This window comes from Podarcis vaucheri (genome assembly GCF_965113315.1).
Source record: "Podarcis vaucheri genome assembly, chromosome: 1".
NCBI classification, from domain to species: Eukaryota; Metazoa; Chordata; class Lepidosauria; order Squamata; family Lacertidae; genus Podarcis; species Podarcis vaucheri.
Genome location: NC_138759.1, coordinates 53,139,191 through 53,161,452, shown reverse-complemented (window position 1 = coordinate 53,161,452; position 22,262 = coordinate 53,139,191). Strand labels below are relative to the sequence as shown.

The 22,262-nt window shown below is 39.6% G+C and overlaps 1 protein-coding gene across 5 annotated transcripts in view; it reads right to left on the bottom strand.

The window, feature by feature from the left end:
* The window catches only part of PHF21A (PHD finger protein 21A), a 127,987-nt gene that overhangs the window by 4,033 nt on the left and 101,692 nt on the right, over positions 1 to 22,262 (bottom strand). For 2 of the 5 annotated variants that reach the window (XM_082225054.1, XM_082225055.1), the window contains exons 7-14: positions 19,658 to 19,912; positions 18,337 to 18,426; positions 16,071 to 16,370; positions 13,181 to 13,279; positions 9,806 to 9,857; positions 8,396 to 8,475; positions 7,763 to 7,823; positions 4,671 to 4,834 (exon numbers count right to left, since the gene is read on the bottom strand). In XM_082225054.1, the coding sequence (XP_082081180.1) occupies positions 4,671 to 4,834; positions 7,763 to 7,823; positions 8,396 to 8,475; positions 9,806 to 9,857; positions 13,181 to 13,279; positions 16,071 to 16,370; positions 18,337 to 18,426; positions 19,658 to 19,912 (1,101 nt within the window). Of the gene's footprint in view, positions 1 to 4,670; positions 4,835 to 4,886; positions 4,910 to 7,762; positions 7,824 to 8,395; positions 8,476 to 9,805; positions 9,858 to 13,180; positions 13,280 to 16,070; positions 16,371 to 18,336; positions 18,427 to 19,657; positions 19,913 to 22,262 lie in introns of all 5 variants that reach the window. The other 3 variants (XM_082225058.1, XM_082225057.1, XM_082225056.1) reach the window with 3 other exon arrangements.

Here is a 22,262-nt window from a genome sequence, read left to right as displayed (position 1 = left end):
AGACGGTATCATTTATACTAGCACAAATTCCCCCCAGAAGGGGGCATTCTGGAGATGTGGCAGAGCAAGGAGAGACTTACACCTCTTTCAAACACCTTCTGGCTCAGTCAAGTGACCCAGCAGCCCAGCCAATGTAGCTGGCAAAGAGTGTCCTATTCCTTCTGAACTGAGTTTGGAATAAGGGTAACTTTTGCCACTGTAACATGCCAGCATTACTTATGCTAGCTTTCTATAGTTAGGATTGCTCCATTAGAGACTTTTGTAGTAAGCAACTAATAATTTAAATCCAACACTAGTAGCCCGATCCAACACTAGGAGCTCACAATACTGAGGTGCTTAATTTGTTTGGGTATAGAGTGCATAAATCAAATAGTGAATATGAATATTCCAATGCTGGAGAGGAGTGAAACTAACACATATACAAGGAATAAAAGCTGATATCATTAACCATGATGGATAAGAGAGATTTGCTGTGGTGGTTGCTGCTGCTACTGTATGTCTTTATTTTCAATGGCTATATGACCACACTGGATTGATAAGCCTCTAAGCAAATAAGCAAAATCTGCACAGCTATAGGGGCAGAAAATTGTGAGCAGTGAAGTCATGGCCATTTCTAGGTGCCTGTGACATCTGTACAGCCTCATTCCACGCAGCACGCCAAATCAAAACAAGAAAGCAAGGGGATGGGTTAAGCAGGTGGGGGCCAAAGATAAAACATAAAATTAATGCTTTCTATTGGCAAAAGAGCTGTGACCTACACGTTGGCAAAATGTGATATCTGGGGAACAGCACTGAGGAGAAAGGCTGCCTGGATTCTCTGCAAATATGAGTAAGATCTACATATTTATTGTGCAATAAAATTATTGTTTGCAAAAGGCTATGGAATATAGCCTTGGGCATGCTTAGCATGAGCATAAGCATAATTTCACCTGGGTGCTACCTCTTAAGGTAGCTACAGTCTTTCCTAAGAAATGTGTTTCATGTGCCATCATCTTTTCCATATTTTGGAAGTAGAAGGCACTGGTTGCAAAATTAAGTTAATGCGCCACTTTAAGCCTAATATAACTTTAACCTTGGTGCATCACTGCAATATCCAGTAATAGGTATACTTTTTCTGATTTATTTTACGTAAACTTGGCCTTTCGATAGAAGAGATGGAAAACCTTGACCAAACCAGACTAACACAAAACACCATCCCCAGCTGTAAAATGGCAACAAAGGCCCCAGTACTAGTTTTAATAGCAAGGACATTTCAGTTTTGCATGACTCTTTGCATTACTTTCCCTTCCTTATCTCTTCACTTTAGGATGCAAAATTCTTAGCAAAGCCATTTAGTTTCCTTTTCTCTCTTTCCTTCTGCAGTTACCATCTCATAGTTACTATTTTTATTTGTAGATTACTGTACAGAAATGCAGAAAGAGAAGAAGAGCTAAAAAGAACAGAAATAAGGTAACAGAAAATGGCTTAATACATGAATTTCAATCAACTGAGGGCTGCTCTGGAAAATTGCTACATCCAAATCCCAATCTCTAAAGCTTTCTTCAAATTCAGAATATAGGGATAAAATTTGAAAGAAATAAAAGTGTCACAGCCTCCTTAAAATATGTAATTCAATCTTCCATATCAAACTGAGCAGTGGTAGGATTTGAATTATGCCAGATGTTTTCTACTGCCTTACATAGCATGCTAATGTGCCCATCTTTATTAAGAATACATATTAAATGATGCCAGAATACCAACCACTGGCGGGTGGGAGGATATTACCCACAAACATTAGCTGAGGCTTAAACTTTGACACTGAAAACCAAGCCTTCACACTTTGATGGAAACCTCTCTCTATTAATTCCTAAATTTACTGTGCTATCCTGACTTTGGCATGTAAAGATGCTTTGATTTTGCAAGTTCTACATATCAAATGAGTGCTGGATTCCAATGTTCAAATTATGGGGGGAAGGGGGGGGACTTAATGAAAACCTCACATTTTATCCCTCAACCCCCCACCCAGCTTTTAAGTCAGTCATACCACTCTCTGTAGCTTTCTACAGTGTTGTAGTAGTAGTAGCTAAGATGAGTTCACAAAATAGAAGGGGGTTGGATCCCCTGTGACTTGAGCATTGTTGGGTTCTAAGGTAGTTCAATCTATAATAATACAGCCAGTTTCATATTGTCCACTCAACAGAGTTAAACTTTCATGTATCTCTTGAAGCGTTATGACTACCCAAACTCAAACGGCCTACTTTTTTCTTGTATTTTGTGATTGCATGAAGGACAAACACAATGAGGTTTCCCTAGAACAGGGATGGGGAGCATATAGCTCTCCAAATACTGCTGAACAAATTTACAAAATCCCCCGACCTCTGGCTGTGCTAGCCAAGACTAATGAAAGTTTGAGTAGAGCAACATCTGGAAGGCCACAGATCCCACATCCTAGCCCTAGAGCACTTGTTGAAGTGGAGCTGAAACCTAATGAGCATCTTAATCTGAATAACTGATTATGGCAGTTAAAGATATTCAGAAGCTAACAAGATCAGAAGGTTGTACTCAGTTGTTTCTCTCCATTAATGGGCAGTACTCTGCACTAGCAGAGGTTTCCATGAATGGAAGAGAAGCAGTTTTCATTATCTTCTGGGGCCACCTGCCCCATCAGCCTCCACAATCCTTTGGAGCAGACCAGGGAAGGTCTAGGAACTGCAGAGAGATGGGGGGAAATCAGCAAACAATGCCTGCCCCCATTCCATTAAGGGAATCCTATATTGGATTAAAGAATCTTCGGTGAGTGGAGGGACACAACTGAAAACAAACCTATTTACCATAAATTCTCCAAAAAACACACACCACTGAAGTGAAATAGGAGGTGAATTTCTGGAGGAAGCAATACATTCATGTGATGTGTGTACATGTTTGGTGGATGGATATTTAGCAAAACACTCTAGGCTTGAAGGCCGATGGCTAATCAGAATTACATCATTACCGAAAGCTCAGAACATTATGTAAAAATGTGCAACAGACATCAACTGGAATGACAATGAGCTCACTGTCCTAGTGCTTTATTTATAAAGCTAATGTGCTTAAGAGTCTAGCAACCTTTGTCAAACCTGTTATAAGTAGAATGTGTTCATGTGCATGTGTGCACACCATGCTAAATCAGCAGGAAAGTCCTCTTTGTTTGGATCAATTTTTACTACTGCCTTCTGATAGTTTGGGAGATTTCATGAATAATACAATACCTAGAGAATGAATGACTATGGCTCTTAACACAGAACTTGCATCCTATAGGAATGCTGCCTGTTGATTTTATCTTTTGCAATACCCAGCAGTGCAGAAAAGATACTGATGGTGTTCCTGATTTGGCTATTCTTGGCTGCTTCAACAATGAGGCTACAGATACAGTTATGTAAGTTAGAGCAATCCTCAAGCTGCATATTTCATGAATGAGATGCAGAGGCTCTTAGCTCAGCAGCATAAAAAACAGATTGGAGGAACATCTAGTGCAGCCCACTAGAACATAAAAGTTATGCAAGTCTGATTGTGTGTAAAATGTGTTCATTAGTTGGGTCTTACAACCATGGAGCTATTTATTATGAGGAAACGAAGGTACAGAGAAGTGATGAGACTTCACCAAGGTTGTGAGTCCAGAACTTCCAATTCCAACCCAGCTATCATGAGAAGGATGGATTTACCTTCCTTCTGAGTAATAAAAATTTACCACTCACACTCTCCAAAAACAGACAGTGATGCAGATCAAGCTATGGATTAGATCAACTTTAATTCAGCCTGTGCTAAACTGGCAGAATAGGCAACTGGGCTCACATACCAGGAGGATACTTTCACAGAAAAGAAAACTTTTCCCCAGATAGGTATGCAGAATCCATAAACGAGAAGCAACTGCCAGGTGTCAGTGAAGGCACTCCCTCTGATTCCACTAACGCTGTGTCCAACTATCTTGAGCAAGAATTTCTCCTTACTTTATTGATTCAGTAATAATACGTAATTGTGTGACAGGACCTGTTCTCCTCCTGCCACTAGATTGCTGAAATATATCACATATGCACTGTCTTTAATTCACTGCATCACTGTGCATCTGGGAAGGGCTTCTAGAACTTTGAAATATTTCCCCTTCTAACTCTACAATTCTAGGATATGAACATTCTGGCATGTCCTGTGGATATCTCATATATATATATATATATATATATATATATATATATATATGCTTTCGTAGATTTTCACGGGTACAGGAATGCAGGTTTTGGTGTCTTCGGGTGTCTTCCCGTGTAAGAGTCGGGGTGTCTGTGCGACGTTTCGACGAGGTCTCACTCGTCATCTTCAGGCTGGTGCTTACGGCTTCTTGTTACTGGAACAAGAAGCCGTAAGCACCAGCCTGAAGATGACGAGTGAGACCTCATCGAAACGTCGCACAGACACCCCGACTCTTACACGGGAAGACACCCGAAGACACCAAAACCTGCATATATATATATATATATACACACACACACACTACTCCAGAGTTTGGGTGGGGGGTGAATAGGTACAAGTAGAAGTGTAGGGGGCTGAAGAAGGGGGTCATATTATTGCAGTTTACCATAATACCAGTGCATCTAAAGAACCAAATTCTGAAGTCTCCACGGTCTCTTCGAACAGCAAACCTCTCAGGAAGAATTACTTACGTCTGTGGAGCTGGGGCTGGGCAGGGACACAGGATGAACAGTTGCGGGGAAAGAAAATGTGGTCTCTGTCTTTTCATTTTCAGGGGAGTCAGGATGACTGGACAGAGGGGATGTGGGGGTCAGAGCCCCAAACCCCAGCACCGTGTTGTATTTAGGTGGACGACCTACACATTAACAAAAGGGAACAAAAAGGGGAGGGGAAATAATCTTACATACCTTTGGCCAGTGCTCCTCATTGGCTAGCATGAAAAAAAGGAAGTGATGTAGTACAGAGAAGAAGTTAGTATTATAGTCACGAGTGAAAGAAAGCCAAGTCAGGACTGTAAAGTTATTTTTAAGACACTTAAAGGAGAATTGTGTAAGGAAGGATGGTATCACAAGAGAGAAAACACATGCCTTCAGAAAGAGCACTACTCCCAATATATCTATATAACCACACTAATGTCTTTAACTTTTAACTTACCAGCCCCAAATTCCACTGGCAAAGAAAAGCTGCCATGATTTCTACCACTCTAGTTTATCATGGTATCTCCATCACATTGTTATGACCATTGGTAAATCACCCTCAGTGAGCCTAAGGTGAAACCTACATCTAAATACCACCTTTGTGCTAAGAAAAACTCACAACATTCCACAAATGCCAGAGAAAATTATGGCCTGCAACCCCATGAGATCTCTCTCAGCAAAAGGAGCTGTAAGGTAGCCTAAGTGGGAGAAAGCCTCAACAAAGCAAATCCGCAAGTATGAAGAGTTAAGATAAAATCCTATCCTGCTGATTGTAGGAAGATATAACTCACGATAAAGTGTGCTATTATTCCAAGTGAAATCACAACACTGTAGGAAACACCAATCTTTGTCTTTTGTATTACCACTACTCTGATGATTGATGAGAGAGGCATATGCTCAGAGAGGAATATATAAATAAAGATATTTAAGCAGTCAATAAGTGAAGCTAGAGACTGAGAAAAGAGGCAGGAAGATCAAATTAAACATGCATAGTAATCATTATCTTCAGTAAATGGCACCTAACAACTCTGATGGAAAGTGGCACTGAAGGCCAATGCCCTCTGTGTGTTGAGGGACACAGTGCAAAAAAACCCAGTACATCCAATTTTGCTTCAGGTGAGAAACAAATTATGCAAGGAAAGAAGGGCTCCTCTGAACATCTGATCTCCTGGGGAAATGCACTAATAGCTGAAATGAGCAGTTATGGCAGCAATTTTTGGAGAAAGTAAAGCCTGCTCAATGTAAACTGCAATGAGAAAATCACCTTATTTTCAAAATGCCAAAAGCTGCCAAAGACTAATAATAAATAAATAAATAAATAAATATAATAATAATATCAGGCACTATCATTTTAAGCAAATTCAAATCAGTGGGCTAAACAGAAAGAGACAAATGCACTCTACTGAGCTACCTAATAACTCACCCAAACACTCATGTGCATGAACACACTCATCCTATTAGGTACATAGTGCATTTATCTTTTAACATTTGAAATATCAAGTATTATACAACTTACGTCCTCTGACCTGGCCATTTGTTTTTGAACAACAGGCCCAGGAGCAGAGGAAACATTAGAAAGCATTACAGAAAGGGCATTCAGTGCTCACCCATGATATTTAGCACTGAACAGAGTCAAAATAAATTAATCTCAAAGCCAAGCTTAGTTCTACTGTGCAATTGGCTGGCTCTAAGAACACAGCAACCACCACACGAGAGCAGATCAGTAGTAACTTGTCTCAGACACAAAACAGACATGCTTGGTGATGTATTAGCAACAACAAGCATTGATGATGTAGTACCTTTCTGATTCCTGGCCATCAACATACATTCTCTGGTGATCTTAGGGTCACCCAAAGCATTAGGAATTAACTTAACCTCTCTTGAACTCAACCATGTCGATAGCTGTCACAACCTACTGAAGCTGAGGGCTTCATCTCAAAACTTCAAAAACTGTGCATCATTTGCTTGTTGGAGACCAAACAACACTTAAAGGTTCAAGATGCAGGGAGAATGCAGAAACCTTCCCTCCTCAAGGAAAAGTGTTTCTGAGCAAACCTTCCAAAGTTCACACCATCTCAGTTTCAACTGGGCTCTCTTTCCTTTAATACTAGATATATTGTTCACAGTGGAAGCAGCACAGTTTAGATCAAGGGATAAAATAGATATCCCAAGTTCTTTTCTTGTTCCATGGATTGGCTGCCCCATGCTCTGCTTTACCTGCCTTACAGTTTTACATGGACAATTTCTAAAATACATCTCAGGACTGGCTTATATGCAGTTTGCCAGTTTTCCATTTTCAACATTACTCCTAACCCTTAACAGTTTACAGATACACACTAGGGCACATGAATAGATATGGCCATGTTACTACTGCCTTTTTCGTTAGTATGGCATGGATTAGTAACCTGTAATGTGTGTGGGGGGGAATATGCAAATGGAAAACTAGTGAACTGCATGTGTAGCAGCCTAAACAAAGTCTGTACAATAAAAAAACGGAAAAATGGCAGATTACTGGTGCCATTCCATAAGCAAGATCAAGAATTCGGAACCTTGAAATCTAAGGAGAAAATTGGGTAGGAAGAATTTTGCAAGCATCCCTGTAATAATTTTAAGAGTACCACGGTTGCCACACGATTTCATCAAATATCAAGTAACTCGCCTTTCAAAGAAACCTGAACATGTTCTTAACAGAACAAGAAATAATTTCATAAACAGTGAGTCCTAACATAGGACCAAACGCACTTAGTCACTACCCAGGAAGAGTCTCAGAATGGGAGCTCAGTTACCACCTTGGCACCCCCCTTCTAGTCTGCATGACGGGTTACATTTACTAATCTGGGTTGGGAATCTTTACTGGCCCAGGGCAGTTCACACACAGGAAATTCTCCCATATATATCCTTATTCATTCCAGATTACCCCCAAAGCCTACCAACAAAGGATGCTTCTGTAGAGTAGCTGCCTACCAGGGTTACAGCATACCTACTATGTGTATTCAGTACCACAAAACTATTTTCTATATTGTTTTATTTCAGTCCAAAAGAAAGGGAAATAAACATACAGGGAGGTGCTATTATGAGACACCTACCTCGTTTACGTGTCCCAGGATGCATTGTGCTGTTCAGGTATGTGACTGCGCTCTTCTTGCGCTTTACAGAAGAAAGGAAGAAAGTAGTTAGCCAACTGTTTTGGCAAGTGAAAGCTACATCTACACCTACACACACACACACACACACACACACACACACACACACACAGAGTGACTATATAAAAAATCTGGAAGAACACAAGTGTTGAGTCCCATTGAAGCAAACAGGCTTTTCCACTTAAATCCATAAATTTCAGTAAGAATCAAATGTATGTTTAACTTTCTTCAGATTATGTCCATTATCGTTTCAGTATCTGGATACTACCCTGTAGAAAAGCTAGTCTTTCACACAATTACAGGCAATGCTGATCCCACTTGTGATGAGAGAAATAATTCAATGCCAAGTCTGCAATCATGCCAGAGAAGAAGGAGGAGGGGGGAGATATAAGGGAAAGAAAGTATAAAGTAGGAAACTTCTTTCCATTTATAATTGTCCTTTATGCTCTCTTAAGTGATGACAGTCCCACTGTCTAGCTTCGAATGTGATTGTTTTCATACACCTAGAATGCTGAAGCAATGAGCAAAATGCTTTTCAGCAAGTTATTTACTTATTTTATAAGCAAAAATTGTTACCTCAGGCTCAAAGACAGCTCCGCTGTACACTGGATTTGCTGTTGTCCTTCGTTTCCTTTCTTGTCGCTTACTTTGTATTTCTTGGGGAAAGGGTAGAAATAAAAGCATTTGTAAAGGGCACAAAGACCTCAATATCTAGTATGAGCAAGTTAGGAATCAGGAACTATGGTTTCTAAAATGCTCTATACAAACTTAATTCTGAAGAAACATCCATATTATATAAATGGGTTGAAAGTAGAGAGGAAAGTGAAGTAAAAGAAAGTAAATTAGCTTGAGAAAGTGTTTCCTGCTCTTCCAAAAGCTCTCAGCTGATATTTTTATCTTCCACATTCTGTGCCACACAAAATTTGTTGCTGGCAACTTATTTCTGCCAGAGGCAGGGAGTTGGTTTGAAGACTGATTTATTTGCTCGACTTATATCCCAGTATTTCTCAATGCAAAGGTGGATTACAACAACTTCATATCAAAATATTGCAAACTTTTTTAAAGGTACAAAACCATTTAAATATATTTAACCCAGGGGTGAGGAATCTCCAGGCCATGGGAGGCCGCTTTCCCCAAACCACTCCCATGTGCCCCACACCTGACTTCATATGTGACAACAGGTGTGGGGCAGGTAGAGATGTGGCTGCGAAGGCACAATTGAGAGCTTAAAGCATGTTCCCTGTTGTTCAAAGTGGAGCAGATGGAACTGCAGTGGGCTGATGGATACGCTGTGCAGATGATATCTCTGCAGAAAGTAGGCTTGGTGTCACTGCCCACTGAATTGGCAACACAGCTGATCCTTACAGAAAAGAGACTTGGAGTCACTGCCTTTCAGCCGATGGGCAAAAACTTCAAGCCTCATGTTTTCTTTTGCAGCACGCGTTGTTGCACAGAAATGAAAAATTAGTCACCTGACTTCATAGTGAGATCAGCTGATTGGCAGAGTTGCTGCCAGGGTTGAGGGAACCTAGGATCCAGCCTGCCAGTCAAAATAGTTTCCCTCAGTTTAAACTATGTGCTAATTAATTGATAAAGGAAATTAAGTTATTTGAAAAATAGTACTGTGGTGGTTCTGATATTGAAGAAACCATATTTGTGACCTTAGATCTCCTAGTCAGAAACCTAAAAATCAGACTAGCATTTAGAATCATCAACCTATTTGGTCATTTTTTCAAGTCCAGGAAACAACCCATAACCTTGAACAGAAAATATTTCATTTTTAAAACTGATATTTTAAACTTTGATACATGGGAAAGTATTCACTCTAAGCAGAAATATTTGAAACTTTTACATTAATTCCAGAGCTCTGGAATAATTTATGCAGCTCAATCCTAAACTTATTTACTTGGAAGTAAGCACCATTAAGTTAAATAAACTTTTTCCTTGATAGCGTGCAAAGATTGCAGCCATAGTCATTTTTCTTACCTTCTAGATGGTCATGTGTAACCAGTCCAAGAGACACCATGAAGGCAAGTTTCTGTATCAGAAAAGAAGAAGAAAACAATTCAATCAAATTAAAAGAGGAACTAAACTTATTTTAAGGTGAAATAGTAGCTTTAAAAAAGTGATACAATTTTCACTGAGCAATTTTTCAAAAACATACATCACCTGTATATCTGAAATGGCACTTCATAAAATGAAGCAAATAACGGCACTATGTCTCTTTATACAACTTGCATATCCCTTAGTTCAAAAAGGAGGGTTGGCAAGCTCATCTCTGTGGATCTATGAGACTGAAGGCAGCTCCACATTTTACACAGAAGTCTTTATGCAGCAGGGACACTAGTGTTTTCTACAGCAACCTCATAAAGGCTGGACAACATAGATGCATATACGTGATTCCTAAAGCCTGACTAGGCCAGGGCTCCCAGAAGCATGGACTTGGGAGTTAAAAGATGCAGACACAAGTGTTGCTGCAGAGAAACACCAATTTAAAACTAGCTGCACCTGTAACTGCTGAATTACAATACAACAAGCACATTGCTATCACTTGTGGACTGACCTAAGACAAAATATTTGTTGGCATACTGAGTAAGATAATTAAGATAATCTGTATTACCAACAACTGCTTTGTGAATTATCACTGCTAATTAGATACACTGTCTGTACTTCTCTGCATTTCAGCTTCCTCTGACCACTATTTACAAATAGCCCCCAACTCTGAACCTAACAGTTCAGCTGCACCCTAGGCCTTTGCTGTCCATTCAAAACTAATTTGAAAAATTATAAAAAAAAAATCCCTGTATAAACTTGCATGTGCATCAGATATATTGTAAAATTCTCATGATTTTATGGTTTATCGTTTTGTAAATTGCTTTGAGGTTTGTTTGTTTTTACAATCAAGCAATGTATAAATGAATAAAATAATAAATAATAAATAACATTATACTTTATGAAAATGAAAATAGAACATAGTGTGACTTGAATTATGAAAGCCATAGTTATCTAACTGGAGATTACTCGAAACCTGAAAACATGGAAGCCTTCCAGCACAAGCAAGGATTTCTGAACTGTCCAGATGATTGCTGCATAAGCTGTTTGCGCAGAACATCACAGCTGTATGTATCTATTTTAAAGAGACAGCCAAGTTATGCTATTCTTAGACCGCTATAAAAAGTTTTAGGGCATGAGAACCGTGAGATTCAAAAAGCAGTAGTGCACTTTCATCTCATCTAGCACAACTGTTCAGGTCAAGTATTTGCAGTCTATGATTTCTTAACTCCATGAACCATGTTTTAGAATTCAAGAGACTAGACCTGTGTGACAATGTTTGGCCTCATTCCCTTTCACTGTACATGAATCACATGGACTGCAAAAGGACAGCCACAGTGGAGCAAAAAAGTATTTCAGATTCTGACAATACTAAGTAAATTAGTAAAAAGTGAAGTCTCTTGGCTCATTTAATATCTTCTCCCTGTGCAGAGGGGAAACCAAGATCTCCCCCTTAAAAAAAATATCAGAATTTTGATGGTAGAATATTGTCTAAATGGGCCCCGAGGGAGATTCACTAGTTCCAGTTGATTTTGTGTGTTGCTCAAGCTGCCAGAATCCAGGTTTCTTAGCTTGCGCTTTCTGAAAGATTTGCAGGGTGATAGCTATGTTAACCTCTCGCAACAAAAAGAAAAAGAAAAGAAAAGAAAGAATTGTGGCACATTGAAGACTCACAAATCTATTATGGTAGAAGCTTCTGTGGACTAAAGTCCATTTCATCAGAAGTGTTTTTCTGAGTTGCAGGTATTCTTGGAAAACAAGCTGTCTGAAATGCTATTATAACTCCACTCACCCAAGGAAAGAATAAACTCACCCAATCTCTCTTTTCTAACAGCTGGGGGAACCTTCACACACTCACTTAAATGTGTCATTGTCCCACAGAAAACAAAATAAATCCACAGGCATTTATGTTATTTATAATGTGTTATTTTCAAACTTACATGATGCAAATGTTCAGGAGCTTGATTAAACAAAAACCCTAATAATAATAATAATAATAATAATAATAATAATAATAATAATAATTTATTATTTATACCCCGCCCATCTGGCTGGGCTTCCCCAGCCACTCTGAGCGGCTTCCAAAAGAATATTAAAATACTATAATACATCAAACATTAAAAGCTTCCCGAAACAGGGCTGCCTTCAGATGTTTTCTAAAAGCCTGGTAGTTGTTGTTCTCTTTGACATCTGGTGGGAGGGTGTTCCACAGGGAAGGCGCCACTACCGAGAAGGCCCTCTGCCTGGTTCCCTGTAACTTGGCTTCTCGCAGTGAGGGAACCGCCAGAAGGCCCTCGGTGCTGGACCTCAGTGTCCGGGTAGAATGATGGGGGTGGAGACGCTCCTTTGTTGAAATGGTTACCAGTGAGCTGTAGCTTTATTGTTAAATTTGTACAGGTATTAAAACATGTACCAGTACAATATAGCTACTATGTACCAGTACAATATAGCTACTATGTGAATATAATTTGGGTCTTATTATTTGTTATACAAACCATAATTGTGAGATTTTTCACAGGGTGTATTTTCATCTTTGGAAACAGGAAAGGTGAAGGGAGGGCTGGAGACACTTGGAGCACCTTCAAGCCGAGGTGTCAGGACACTCTCAGCTTTCAGGAAAGGCCAGTGTGTGTTTGTTGTGTGTAGGATGAGTATACTGGGCATCCATGCACAAAGTCTCTTGGGACATCCTTAAGCCCCCATGCTACCTTTGCAAAGGGGAGGGGCAGTCACGGCGCCAGCAAATACAACTTTTCCTTAGTCAAACAAGGCCAACCGAAACATGTTTAAAATGTGCCTGTGGGATTGGAGAAGTTGCCGTGTGTGATGCAATCTGAACACTCAAAAGAGCTAAGGATAATTTTGGATTTCTATCTATATAGAACAGTAGAGAGAGCTGGAAAAGCCACTGTTCAAGCCTTACCTTAGGCAAGAACTTAAAGCAAGGCTAGATTCTTTCAGCCTCCTAACCATTACAGGGTTATTGCAAAAATTACTAAGAAAACATGAAGCACTTTGAACACCCTTAAGTGCTACATACATGCATCATTATCATAATATATTATATAATGCTCTTTCTTTCTTCTAGCCCTGAAAATATTTGGTGAACTGGAATTTGTGGCTAGATTTAGCATTCCTCAGACATATAGACCTCTTCACTGCAGCAATAACACTGTGAAGAATGTGAATCTCTTTTAAGAGGAAAAGTGGCATTAAAATGTAGATGAAAATAAGCATTTCTAAAGACAGATTTTTTAAAAAAATCTGCCCAACCCCACAAAAGGATATTGTAGATATTTGTACTAGTACCTGTGGGTTTTCTTCTCGTTTTGGTTTGGGTGGTGCAGGAGGAGCAACTGTATGAATCTCTGTTGGCTTCTCCTCTGTTTCCACTTGGGGCTTGATAGTCTGAAAGGGAAACAACAGCAAGTGAACACAGGTTTCTTAAATTCCTAAACAAACAGAAACAGCGGCCAGTGTTTTTCTTTACCAAAATGAAGAAACGGATGGAAATGAATCCGAACAATACACTAAATATTTTCCCCAAGAGCTCCTTTAAAAAGTGTGGTAAGGTACATTTTAAGTAGTGAAAACACAATCCCAAATAAAAATTACTATTTAGAACATCAAGGGTACAACTGCAACACTTAAGTAGCCCAATTCAGCAACTAGATCATGTAATAACAATAACTTTGCATCTAAGATGTGGGTAAGAGGGGATATGTAGAAGAGAGACCTGGTAAACAGAATAACTACAGATGGGATGACGTTTTGTGGAATAACATTCCATGAAAAGCTTGTCCAGACAACAATCTGCCTGAGAGATGCACCTTGCATCTCTCTCATTCATTATTCACTATAACAAGAATTTGCCTGAAGATAAGTTCTCCAGAATTCCCAAGTGCTGGGTTTTCCTGAAACTCATTCACTTAGTGATGTCATAATCCCCTGCATATTGCATCATAAGTGCCTGCCCATGATTCCCACTTTGAGACATAGCTGTGACGTCACAAAATTAGATCCATCTGTTCTAAGATGACAAATATGTTCTCAATGTGTTTACTCAGAAATAAGAGAAACATAAAGAAATAACTTGAACCATATTGTTTGAAATTGTGAATTATTTTGAATTACTTCTCGGTCCCATCTACTAGACTGTATGATCCCACTTGCTTGTTTGGATGAACCACAACTAACACTATAAGTGCAGTTGTGCTGGAAGAGCAGAGGGGGAAACTCAAGAACCTAACACTAAACTATGGTTTGTGGCTTGCGCAAACTCGACCAATGGTTTGACAAGTGAGGATGAAACCTTGTTTCTTAATTGTTTTATTTGAAATGATGGTGGCCACTTTGGACATCTCCCTTAGAAAATAAAAGTAGGAGGATGTACCTTTTATTATAAATAAATATGTGTGTGTGTGTGTGTGTGTGTGTGTATTCCTAAGACTGGCAAGTGGAAAAGAGAGGTCTGGCTCTGTTCACACTTGAGAAAACTCAGTGGCGTAGCGTGGGTTGTCAGCACCCGGGGCAAGGCAAGTAATTTGCGCCCCCTAACCCTAACCCCCAGATGTTGCGCCCGGTGCGGCCGGCCCCCCCTGCAACCCCCACGCTACGCCACTGAGAAAACTTTCTGCCTATTTATGACAAGAAAAGCCATGACCAGACTGGAAGCAGCCTTCCTCAGTACATAAGGGCTGAAAGGCAGTTTCTCTGCACTGGTACTACGCATAGGCTTTTCTTCCACATTTAAGTACTAGGGTTTTTGCTGAAGGTCCTTGCTTCTATGAAACCTAGAGTTGTGGCCAGTCTTGGCACATTGCCACCTGTTGCAGAGCCATATCACCTTGCATCTGCTTCAGAGTGTTTTGAAGAGAGAACGATAATGTAAGTTTTGGGGGGAAGGTGACACACTTCTGTCTACTTAAAAAACAACTGCTCGTGGCAAATTTGTCAAGCTTAAAAGACTGAAACCAAGCAAGCTTTTGAGAATACAGATCAGTAGACTCAAAGGTCAGTTTAAAGTGCATTTGCACAAAAAGGCCTACATCTGATAGATGGAATTAGAGGAAATTCTCAAATGTCCAGGGTTATAAACTACTTAAAAAAGGTTAGCTGAAACTGATGGTAATTAAGTCATCTGAATGTCTGCTTCATCATAAATGTCAGCAAGATTATGGATAAATATTATTTGACGGTTAATGTTTCATGCTGAAGCAGCAGAAAAAGCACAAAACGAGTAAATTTTAATTATTCTGGTGTACTATATATAAAATCACAAATTAACTGCTCACTCATTATGAATTATTGGTACATTCCCAATCCCTGTCTGAGGAACAAGGTATTATCAGCCATCTCTTTTCACACATTGTATCTCACGATTGGCATGAGACAGAGAACAGTTGCTGGCTTGTCCACCCGCGTCCTCTTCTGCCAACCCTGCCCCATCCATACATTGCAAGAAACCTCTGAACAGGAGAGCATACCCTATATGTGTATCCGCCCCCTGTGATATAGAACCCAATGAAATCAGGATTATAAATTTGGGATGGAGGAAAATTTCACTTGGCCTGCATTTTTAAGCAAATGCACCTCCCAGACTAAATAAACAGATTGAAACATAATCATACTTTGGATTTTGTGCTTCTCCAAATTTTGCAATATCGTTCTTGGCTCAAAAAAAAAGTGTCAAAATGCATTAAAAAATAGGAATTTGCTTCAGGATAAAATAGGCTTTCCAAACGCCATTTTGGAAAATACACAACTAAATACATATTTTGATATTAAAATACATATTTATGTATTTAAATGCAGAGTTTTGGACAGTCTTTTAAAAACTGCTCAGCTTAATATGGAAACAGGATGGAATGCACCTATGAGCACATACAGGAAATGTACACAGGCTGGAAATGGACTGATCCACCCATCCCTATTCCAAATTGTGCAGGGAGCGTGCCCAGGCTTCTCCAACATATGGACAGTCTAAGTGGCGATGGAAGGGGATGGGATGGCTGGTATGGAAGGGCTAGTGGGCACAGACCTGTTCTTGGTCACACAAGATTGCTAACCACAGGAGAGGCAATGAGAGGACAGGTTTTATGTTATGGTTAATTGCATTTGTATCTCCATTAATTCTATTGACTTTAGGAGAAGGAAACGATTCACAGTTTAAACTACTAATGCATTTCTCCATCTGTACCTGTTTCTCAACATTTGGTTTGCTGATTTGTAGAGTCTGAGGTCCAGCAAGCCTGGTACCTGGGGCTGCTATAACAATGCTGGTGAGTTGTGCCATTGGAAAAGTTTTGGCTATGGTTGCTGTTTGCCCATTCACTACACGGACTGGGTGTATGGAATTCTGAGAGGAAGGTAAGGAGGTGGGTGTGAATTTTGTTGTCAGCATCACAGGCCTCTGAATAAGCTGAGGAGCAGCGAGCATAGGAGGAGGTGGGGCAGGGGCGATAGGAATGTTGTTCTGGGCAACAGGTTTAGGTCGAACCTACATAAGAGAGAGAGAAACCCATATCAGACCACATGCATAGATAAGATATAGTACTTAACACATAACTTATGGCTGTGCCAACAAATATGACTCAGATTGCAATAGTGTTTGTATTATATAGTGCTACACATCTGCACTGGAAAGAACTACAGTAGGCCCAAAACTTACACAATTGCAGCCTTGCATACCTCAACAAAAAATAAATAGAAAGAGGGTGGGAGACTGGAAAAACCATCAGAAGGGGCCACACAATCTCTCACAAAAGCCTCCAGAGCCCTCATGTGACCTTCCAAAGCCTAGAAAACAAGGCTCTTTCAGCACCCAGTTTTCCTGCCATGGAAAGAGTTTTTAAGCCCTCTGCCTTACTTATAGGACTCTCAGAAGGTTGTGTGAGGGTCCACGAAGGCCCTGCAAGGCTCCCAAGATCTTGCCTGCTCAGTGCGCCAATATCAAGATGGGTAGGAATTGCTTGCAGAGGAAGGCAGTTCCAGGTTGGGTGCGTGGTTTCCTGACGTTGAATGATTTTGTCTTTGCAAGTAGATCCCTGGAATGTAACCCTCATGTACATTTCAGGCCTACCACACTTTTAAAACCGCCCCAAATCTTGTTTAATTCCAGCTATGATTGTTGCACTGTGTTCGCCTTCCACAGCCTACTGTCCTCCAGAGGTTTTGAACTACGATTTTCATTCTCCTTCACAATATCCCGTTGTAATTGTGGCTGAAGGGAATTGTGGTCCAAAACACTTGAAAGCTGCCAGGCTAGTAATGGCTGCACTATGCATTAACTGCTAGTGCGCAGATGTTAACCACACATTCTTGTACATTTCTACAATACTGTCATCATTTTGTATGTTACATTTTGTATCTTCACATATTCAATGTTAATCATACTTTAAAAGGATATACTGGTTCTGGAAGCACAGGTCTGGAAGCACAACTTGCAATGATATATTCTCAAGGAATACTGAGTGTTGAGGGGAGTCTAAGCAGGTTATCAAATACAACTGCATTACCAAAATATCTTTGGATAGATCTGGGGGAATTCAAAGGTCTGTTAATTTGAAGTATTTCTAAAATCTAGGGTGTCTAAATTGGATACAAATAGCTATGCATTCTAATTTATTATTAGATCAACTGTGTTGGCAAGAGTAGCTAGTTTCTGAATTACACAGCTCTCTCCTCCAATCAGGGATTACATTTTTGAGCCCGTCTAACTTTCTTTGGGTTAAATGCAGGTGACTAGAGCTTTGGATGGGCATATCTATAGTGCAGCAGTTAATATTTTCACGCTTTCCTCTCTTTCATAACTGGGTAATGATTGTTGACATTACAACTAGGAATTTGAATAACAACTATATTAAAAATCAACAGTGTGGGTAGGAGAAGAGATGTAGCTTCAATGAGATGCAGATGGCATCCTCTGAGAGAGAGAGCAACTAAATTAATTCTAGTAATTTAAAATACTGCAAACAATCTATTATATAATGCCTTCATCTTTGGGTAAAAGATCAGATTTTTTTCAAAAAGTTGCAGCTCAAGTTATTTCTAGATAAAATCTGCTCCTCTTTGGAAGAAAGGAGCAGGAAGCTAGAAACTATATTAATTAGATTACAGTTACGTTTTGCTTAACAAAAAGGCTAAGGATTCACATTAAATAGGGGCTCTTTAATCAAAGAAACGATGAAAAATATTCAGCACTCAATAACCTTATAACAAGCAAGGCATTTCTTCATCATCTCGTCTTTAATTCAGTTCTTACAGAACTAGTGCAAGCTAGAGAGCTGACAGGGAAACAAAAATATGATAGCAAAGCTGGAGATTTAATCTGGAAAGCATATTAGGCAGTGTTCAATTATTACCAGGTATATGAAACATCTGGTGTTGTACTTCTTCCAATCAAAGTCACACTTTTAGGACAAACTCCCCACTCCTACCCCTTTTCCTGTTTTGGACAAACTCACCTGTGGAAGAAAATTTGGACGAGGTGTGAGTCTGGGAGGAGGGATGAACTGTGGCACTTTGATGGGCTGAGGAGGTGTAGCTTGAACCTGCTAACAACAAGAGTGGGGCGGGTGGGAAGAAGACAAATTTAAGCAAAGGGAATAGGTGTGATGAGCAACTTCAAAGCTATTCAGGCACAGCCTACCTTTCTCACAGTAAATAATTCTTGCTCTTCAAGCCATTCTGAAATAAAATGGCATTTCATGGGCATAATGGAGCTAAGTATCCTTTTGTTTCACCAGCATGTAAAACCCAAGACCTCTACTATTTTTAAAAATATGCCCTCATCCTTGACATTTTTGAATTCTCCTCTTTGTTTTACGAGTCAAAGCGCTACAAATAACCACAAAGAATAATCAGGTTTGGCTGCCCATTCAAGTGGAGCTGCACATGATGCTTAATTGTGCTAAGGCTTCATAACTTGGGGGGATGTTTTGAAATATTTGATAAGAGGGCATAAACAATAATATTCAAAAATGCTGGAAGGATAAATGTTAGGTACTAGATAAATTATTTAGTACATTAGGACTCTGGTTCTCTCTTAAATGTGTAGAACACTGTTTTCATATACAGTAATTTGCTTTGGGAGTGAAATACTTTAGGGTATAAATGGATTTCGTTACAGCTGCAGCTCTGGATCAATTCTTATTTAAACAGCAAAACTCCGTTTAAATGCCTGGCCTCCCTCGCAAGGATATATTTTCCACTCAAGTTAATTTTTACATTTCTGCAGGCTTCAGCTGCTTAGCACTTTGTGAAACTGATTATCAGAGTTACTAGTTAGTCACAAAAGCGCCCCTGAGAAAGACTCGTGTGCAGGTTGAGGAAGATGCTGGCTAGATCCCGTCATGCAGGATGATTTCTTTGTGGGTCCAGCAGCAGCAAAAAATAGACAACGTTGGTGAGCCTCATTAAAATAATTTTAATATAAGCAGTGAAAGGAACATATATTTAAAACCATAACCTAAATAAGGAAAGTCCATGCATGGTCCTACATGCCTTTATTGGCAAGCACAGCATTGTAAAAAGTTGGAGTGAAGGTGCGTTGTCAATTATCTTTCAGCACACCAAGGAAAAATATATGATATGATAGTAATCATTTGTTAAAGTAGTAAATTATTTTAAAAATTGAAACCCATTAGAGCAAAAGTATTTTCTCACATTAAACAAAGTTTCTCAATACGTGTATATGCCCAAAAGGGCACACATCTCTGTTTCAACAAGGGAAATTTTAAAAAATGGCTCACGTCCTTAGAACACTAGGCAACAAAGACCGCTTACCAATGTGACTGTATTTTTTGCCACTATTTGAACTGCCTCTGTTCCTGGACCAGTGACTTTATTTGTTGTCTGGAGGTTGACTGGCGTGTTCTGTGCATCAGTGCTAAGGACAGTTTTCTGGTTGCTATTGATGGCAGTCACCATGGCAATTGTAGGTCTTGGACCCACAACGGAGGCAGGCATGGTTGCTGTTGCTGCTTTCAGGACAAGAGGTAGTGTCTTAGTGGTGATCATAGAAGCTGTAGTTACCGTCTTCTAAGAGGAAAAAAAAAAAAACACTTTGGAACCTATTCATCGCAAACTGGACAGAGTTTGCTCTAGAAATTCACAAGTGAGAAAGCAGAAGCTGAAGTGCAAGGGAAATGCAACTGGGAAGATTTAAAACACCGATTTCTTACCTGTCAAAGCTGTATGGAATCAGTCCACTCCTTTACAAATACTTTCAATAAACCTTCCACATATAGACGTACAACCGCACAGGAAACAACATGCCATGGCTTGCTTAATCCATTGCTGAACTGTGTGTGAAATCAACCATGTCTTGGTAGTACATGCTTTGGCGCATATAATGTCCCCATGTCTCTTGTCAATTCCATGTCCCCCAAACATTAGTGTACCTATACGATGCTACAGGCAGTGTCAAATGGAATTTGTTTTGAACCAGTGTTTGTAGGCTGTGATCAAATGGATAAGAGTTAACAGGCTAATACTGAATCCAGGTAGATGGACTTTTGGTTGCTAGGGAATTCAGGAGAATTTGCCTAGAAATGCCCTTGACAGAGTGTTGAACTAACTGTTCAGTAGCAGACAGGAGTCTGAGAACCTTGGCCACCAACAGTTGTAATAGTGGGCACAATGTACTGGGCAGGAGCAGCAGGAGCAACACACACCAATTAGGGTGTGTGTGCTTGTACTCAGCAAACATGGAACCAGGAACACCGAGGTGCAAAGTAGATGCAATGTGTACTTTAGCAGAATTTTCCAAGCATTTGATATTGAATTGAGTTTTTTTGTTTTTGCTGTTGCTCTAATGTTCCTTTTTCATTATCAGATTTAATTGACTTGGTATTTTATGTAATTTTATATTGTTGAAACACCTTCAATTTCCTGCGATATTTCAAAGCTAAAGTATCAAGACTAAAATGAGGGGCTTTCAGCATAATCAGCAAAAGCACATCACAACTAGATTTTAGCGTCACTATTATGACAGTGTTTTCACTAGTTCTTATGATTTACACAACACATTCCACAACTAAAAATAATCAGGTCTGCTAAAATCCCTTATTGAAGAACTTATTGTGGTTGTTTCACAATGTGGAAAATGCTTTGTTTATAATTATTTCAAATGAGAAAGCACATATTTAGCTAGTTTTAAAGAAGACTAATTTGGAAAGCATTGCAGATTTCCGAGTAGACAATTCAGAGATGCATGTGTGTGCAACGTAAGTTATAACTTGGTTTTCTCTATACACATTAAAGGAACGGGTTGCAGATTCAGTGCTTTCTAAGAAACACCCTAATTGGATGCTGGCAAGGAAAGAGTAGAAGCAATTTCAATACAGTGTCGCTAGAGGGCTCTTTAGCATTGAACATAACTTTGTACAAATGCAGAAATGACCTGGAAGTTAATCTCAAAGTGCACAGCACAGAATACAGAGAAGAACATGAGTGTCCCTTTACAGTCAAAACTCTAGATAAAAGCAGACACCAATAATTAAAAAATGACTCACAATCTACCTGAAAGATATACTTGTTAATGCACACTTTGCTCTCTCACATTTTAAATATTATTTTGTTTCAGTTACTTTAAAAGCACATCAAGTGGAAAAGTCAGATGAGAGTCCGACAATTCTGAATTCCTAGAGCAATATCTGAAGTGGTCCTAGTCAGTAATATATATCGACTTCCAGGTGAACAATTCCCATACAAAGCAGAGCCTTGCGAACTAAAAAGTAAGTATTCCACCAACTGTTCTGCAATTCTCTGTATAGACATGAATTGATGGTAGAATATTCATAGCAGGCCAGTCCCGATCCTTCTCCTCTTCTGATGAAAGTGCACTGCCCCATGAGGCTTTCTCTCTTCCCAGCTATGTTCTAGCAATGCCCATTCCATCATGCTGAATGAAACCAAGGGAGAGAAGGAAAGGAGGGGCAGCAGTTTTTGCTTACTTTCTGTCCTTGAACTACTTCCATTCCAGTTGGTTGTTATAAGAACTTTGTAACAACATACTAATGATGGAGTTGGCTTTCCCTTCACCTTCCCACCAATTCCCATTCTCTTTAGTGTCATTTAGCTTAGGTTGTAAGCCCAAGGGCAAAGACTGTTCTCTGTAAGTCTTTTTGGGGCCCTTTCTTCAGTTGAAGAGTGAGATAAAATTGTATATACTAATTGCCGTCCAAAAGGGCCAACACACTGCCTTACATGAAGTCAGACCACTAGTGCACTTAGCTTAGCATTTGCACTAACTAGCAGTGATTTTTCAAGCAATCCAGTTAGTTGTCTCTCCTGATCCTAACTTGGAGATGCCACAGATTTTCAGGCAGGAGTCTTTCCCAACCCTAACTTGGAAATGCCACAGGTTGACTCTGGAACCTTGTGTATG